General features: G+C 36.7%; 1 protein-coding gene across 1 annotated transcript in view; it reads right to left on the bottom strand.

The window, feature by feature from the left end:
* LOC113232039 (arylsulfatase B-like) overlaps positions 1 to 6,107 on the bottom strand; it is a 22,596-nt gene that overhangs the window by 12,379 nt on the left and 4,110 nt on the right. The window contains exons 3-6 of the mRNA XM_026466663.1: positions 2,858 to 3,017; positions 1,601 to 1,827; positions 1,154 to 1,262; positions 7 to 59 (exon numbers count right to left, since the gene is read on the bottom strand). Of these exons, the coding sequence (XP_026322448.1) occupies positions 7 to 59; positions 1,154 to 1,262; positions 1,601 to 1,827; positions 2,858 to 3,017 (549 nt within the window). The remainder of the gene's footprint in view (positions 1 to 6; positions 60 to 1,153; positions 1,263 to 1,600; positions 1,828 to 2,857; positions 3,018 to 6,107) is intronic.

Here is a 6,107-nt window from a genome sequence, read left to right as displayed (position 1 = left end):
CGGTGCGTTGTGAGTTAAATGCAGGAACAGCGGGCGCGATATATCGTGGTTGTTTATAACTGGAACGTTGTTAACGTAATTTATTATCATACATTCAGGCTCAATTGAACATAGGCAGCAAAATTAAACTCAAGATTAAAATAACAGTTACAAAGATATGAGTTTAGTAGCAGTAGAGCTCCTTGTAAAAGATTTCGTCCAGAGAACTACTTACTTATTTCGGCCGCCAAGCGGTTGTGTGAGCATTACTGCGTTCCGGTTTTGAACGGTGAAACTACAGGTACGTGGGACTTGTCAACTTATGTCTCGGGGTGACAGGCGCAGCGGCTGTGCCCCTCAGATCTTGGCGATTTAATGCTCTGAGTGTTGTGCAACTGCTGTGAACAGGCGTGTCACTTACCATCAGGCGCGATACCTACTTGTTCGTCTCCTCACTTAGTGTCATATAACAACTAAATTCACTGCAAAACTATGATACTATATCTCAATACAGTCGCGAGCAAAAAAGTACAAAAATACACGCATCGAATTGACAAGCAAATGATCTCCGTAGTCATTTAATGAATTATTAGAATATACACCCTGTTTTACGTGTGTAATTATCATATAGATAGATCGATAGAGCTTAAATTTCTGAGAAAACTATGTAAAACATTTGGGTAAAAGTGGTTTTTACGCCAATTGAAGCCAGAGGTATCAATATACATCTATGTATACTGTTTAAAATTTTGTTAGACATTAACCACAATAGATTATTATTGCAAAATTATTTTAGCCTATATTATATATTATGTGTTATACAGTGTGATACTTCCAATTTATACTGTGGGGACAATTTTCAATTCGTAACAACATCGGGACAACTCTCATACTAACGGTTTATACCTATTTGATCAAAATGTGTTGGACAGCTGATTATTTTCTCAGTTATATCAAGGTTCCTATAATAAAAATGAGTGTTTCCATAATAATAACTAAATTGATGTAACTATAGATCTTTTATAAATGGGAATTTGTGTTTAAACATTGAGATTTCGTAAATTTGTCATAGTTTTTGTAAGGTACATACCTAGTTAGAAAGTAAATTGCATACAACATTCATACAGCAATACAATATATATAATTTTTGTATGTCTCTGAAATTGAAACTAACTTTTGAGCGCTCGATCCGTTAAAGCATCAACAATATAACGTTGTTCTTCGTCCTGTGGAATCTCGTTATCGAACAAATCTAACCCGAACATCAGGCTTCCATTACCAAACTGTAATCAGAAAGAAAAGTATAAATATAAAAACCTTAATTGTGCCAAACGAAACGTAAACATAATTGCGACGTTCTTTTCCCGCTTTTAACGCCACCTTAACTACAGCCACCTTAACTATTTCTGCAGCCAAACAGTAAAGTGAACATTGAGTATTGCGTTCCGATTTCGAAGGCTAAGGGTGCTGGTGAAATTACAGGCACATGGGACTTTTCAAATTCTGTCTCAGGGAGTCGGGCGCAGTGGCAGTGCCCCTCAGATCTTTGTGATTTGAAGCTCAGAGTCTCCAGGCACACCACTTGTTCGCCCCTTTACTTAGTATTATAAAAAAAACTTACTTGTTCGATTTTATTGTAAGTGTAGTAGTCTACGGCACCGCCTCTGATTCCGTAATGAGTATCGTATCCTCTGAAGGTAGGTAAATAGTCTTCCATGGACATTCCTACGTGCCATTTACCGACCAAATGCGTTGAGTAACCTAGATCCTTTAAGTACGCCGGTAGAAGACGCTCAGTCAAGGGAATGCCTCTCCTTTCTGCATTTAGTAGAGGAATTCCATGCATTCCTGTAAATGATAACGCTATATTATGTACTTATATCACATAATATTTATTAAATTATTTTAACAAGTTTTATGTATCTTGCGGTATGGACCACCAATGTTCTGAATCATTTTATGAATAACGACTGATAACAAATGAGAAAGCGCTCCGTCATTCACCTCTGGACGCAGCGCAATGAGACACGAAATACACATTTTAACCGAACGTTAAAGAACGGTGACACCGCGAGCGAAGCTAAACTAAGTTAGCTTAGCTCACGTAGCCGCGACATGTTTTCATATATCTATATATTCACGCTGCGAAATAAGCTAACTGAACTATGTACTCTATTCCTCAACTATGTGGGCTAACTAGCCAATGATCCCGCTAAGCTAAGTAAACTCTCTCACCATTCATCCCCGTACGCGGAAAAACTAGCATCGAGTGGCAGCACTCACTACAGCCCCGTACTTTCATAGCTTAGCTTTGCATGCAGACACATGAGCTAGGTGACTTAGCTTAGGTTCGCCCGCGTTGTGGCCTCTCCTTTAGGCAGCCGAATATTTGGCATTTCGGCCAAGAGTGTGACTGAATATCGAGCCAAATAACTATTCGTGACATCTCTAATACTGTTTACAATAAACAACAGAACAAATTGACTGCCGTAACGAGAGAGACCGAGCAACACAGCAAATTCGATTCTTTTTCTTTATACTTTTTTAGTATTACTTATCTTGTTAATTGCCTTGAATTATATTTATATTGCCTGTGGATCCAACCAAAAGGAAAGTATAAAAACTAGATAATCTGTCTACAGGCGCATTTCTTGCTGGTGGTCCTACTCATCATTACAAACAACTTTTGCTAAAATTAAGATTTAAATTTTGTCTTTAAAGCGGGATGGCATCACCAGCCAAATTAGCGTTGGGGTTTTTACGAAAGTTACTCTGTAAAGATTTACGCAACCTAAGAAGTACCTTTAATATCACAGAGCGTTTCCAGACTATAGTATAATGTTTTTACCAAAGATTTTATGTCAAGGGAGAATCTTACCAATTCTCATAGGGTATTTTCCTGTAAGTAGGGCGGAACGCGCAGGGGTACATATCGCTTCGCTGTAGTACTGTTGAAGTATAACGCCCTGGTAGGCAAGTGTGTCGATGTTGGGCGTTTGAATCTGGTCTGAACCATGAAAGGAAACGTCGTTCCAGCCCTAAAAATCATTAGAAAAATTACTTGTGCTGACTTAGGTAGTTACTAGCATTGATCCCAGCAATACTTTTTACTCGTTTCATATGATGGAATAAAATAAAATATACATCAGTTATGCCACCAATGGTAATGGTCTCATGTTGAGTAGATTAATGCTAATTACTACAACGGCAACCGCAAGTTCAATAAAACTTTATAATAATTCCTATGGTTTGTAAAACTCAATTCACAATGACAGGTAAGTCTTCCTGAGATTTTTCGTGCGACAGAAACGGGAAAATCCCTAGAATTTTGGGGCTGCTAATAATTTCCATAGAAACAATAACGTAATAATGTCATTGACACGGTAACAGTTCAATTGTAAAACTACTATTAACCATATAACTACAGTTTAAAATTTAAATAAACTTTTTTAAATAAATTTTTGCTTCAGTGACAATGTAGTCTCTGAAGCAAAATGACAATAACAAATAGCTCGAAAAAACGCGTAATCACTCTTTTGTGCTCATGTTGGTATAATAATTATGTTTCTAACAAGACAATAATAAAAAATTGTAACTGCCAAATGAAACAACAATGAAAAAAACATTTTTTGAATAATGTAAATACAAGAGAACGAAAATCGGTCGTACGCTTTTCGATACGTGCTTACTGGCACATACAGTTACGCATTTAACGTCATTATCAGTATTGCAAATTGAAACACAATGTTCTAAGACGTAGGATTCTGGAAAACTATTAGTTCGTGTAAGCCATCGTGTGGCCCTGATTATAAGATGGTCATTCATTATTACTCATTAGAAGAGCTCTTCGTATGCAAGATCATAATTGGTCATTCATAATTCGTTGCGTGTCGATTGTGCAAAATCTAATTGCTTGCAGCTTAGATTATTGAGGATCGCATTATGAAACACTTCAATGTATTTGATTAATTCATTACCAGCTTATACTTAAGTATTTTGGGTGCCTAACATATTTCATCCATTCAGATTCACGATGACCAATGAAATTTGATATCGCAACAGTGAAATGTTTTATGTGAGCTTCAAAACAATTTCGAATGACGAAACACTAATGAAGACGGTAGAGTTGTTGTTGTTACAGGTATGCTAGCAGTAGAGCTCTTTGTGAATGAGTTTGTTCAGGGAAATACTGCCACCTTACCTATTTCTTCAGATCTTTGTGATTTACAACTCTGAGTGATACTGCAGTTGTTATGAACAAACGTGTTGCATACCACCAGGCTTGTTCGTCTCCTCACTTAGTATCATGGAAAAAAATCATAGTATTTATTTTGTTGAAATATAGTTTTTTTGAAATGCGGAAAGTTAGTCATTATTCACGAGTCTCGAGGCTTCTCTGAGACTGCGCACTTTCCGGTAACCGATTTCAAAAAACTTGGCAAATAGATGTAATCCACGTACATTTGAGGTCGGTTTTTTAGTACAGTACGCAAACCCGAATTCATCCCCTAGTTCGCCACTATAGGGAACTTGACACAGGAGATAATAAAAATCGGTTCTCACTACTCTTCTCGTTCTCCTTCTAAAGTATATTGAGAGAAAAACGCCTTGAATTAGAGAATAGCATAATCAACCATTAAAATAATTGCTCCTTATAATAAAATTTAGGCGCTATTTATAAAAATGAATCTTCATGCGTGAACAAGCCACTTTTAGAGGTGGATTTTCTTTAAATTTAAATGGGACCACTATGGAGGTACCCTCCTTCCAAAAAAAAAAATCATGAAAATCTGTCACAAATACCGGAGTTATCGCGTAACATACATACAAAAAACACTAGTGCCCTTCGAAATCGGAACGACAGAAGTAAAGTGACAGTACTTCCCTAGACGAACTCTTTCACAAGGAGCTCTACTGCTTCTAAAATATAAATCTATTATCGATTACTATGGACAAAATATAAGTCATACTAGTTGAAATTTCCAAAAACTATCTAGGTTACGCAAAATCTGACCCTGTGAGAGAGTGAAAGGCGAGAACTGTACTTTCAGGGTCACATTTTTGCCGCTAAGGTTATAACTACGTTTCCAGCCTTTTTTTGTTCGTCGCAGATTTCAAGGACATCGACCAATACTATCTACGTCAGAGAAAAGAATAAAAGTAACTCTACGTACAGAGTTACTTTTTTATTCCCTGACGTAGATGCCGTCGATTTGTTATGCCACAATGAAATAAGTTCAGTTTATATCTGCTGTGTATAGGTTCTTTGTAGGATTTGATAATAACAAACAGTCATGCGGGTACTATATTTTAGCTAGACACAACTCATATTAAGGAGAAATTCCTTACACGAACTTGAAATATACGTAACGGAGGCCAATCTAGCTAGGTCGAGGTGACACCAGTCTACATATTTGGAATGCTGTGGTATATCCTTTCTTTTTTATTTATTATCCTTTGGTAGCATATCCTTTTCCATAGCAACACTTTATTTAAATCACAAAATAGAATATAAGATTCCAAAACGAACTAGGTATTCAAAATTGTAAATTACGTTCATTCGTGCCAAAGGGGAAAGGAAGGGGAAACTCAGTTATGCATTGTATTTTTTTACATGGCACTACTAGAATTACTTTAAAATCCAAATTTTACTTCCTATATGAGTAGTATTGTCCTACGATGCAGTAAAACAATTTCGGGAAATCTGCAATTCGAAAAAGTAATTAATTTAAATTTGGTGGTTTTAACAAATCCATGTCACTCCTTGTAGTTATATCTACGCATTATATCTCTGTGGATCACCTTTGATCATAAGATATTACTAAGAACATTTCAAAAAATGAAAAATAAGATGAAAAAATTTCCTATTACACATTATTGAACCATAAACATCTAGACGAAGAGCAAAATAATGGTAATATAATCTTTTATAAAAATTGTATTACTTAAATTGCAAATTAAATTTAAATTTAAATTTTGCACGTATGAGGGCGTATGTGTGTGTATGTGTGTGTCGTGTGTGTGTGTGTTTGTGGGTGGGTGGGTGTGGGTGGGTGTGTGTGTGGGGGGGGGGGTGTGCGGGTGCGGGTGTGCGGGTGTGCGGGTGTGCGGGTGTGCGGGTGTGCGGG

This window comes from Hyposmocoma kahamanoa, unplaced genomic scaffold (genome assembly GCF_003589595.1).
Source record: "Hyposmocoma kahamanoa isolate Upper Pololo Valley unplaced genomic scaffold, ASM358959v1 66, whole genome shotgun sequence".
Taxonomy (NCBI): Eukaryota; Metazoa; Arthropoda; class Insecta; order Lepidoptera; family Cosmopterigidae; genus Hyposmocoma; species Hyposmocoma kahamanoa.
Note: the sequence above shows the minus strand (reverse complement) of the source record. Positions and strands in the feature narration are given on the sequence as shown.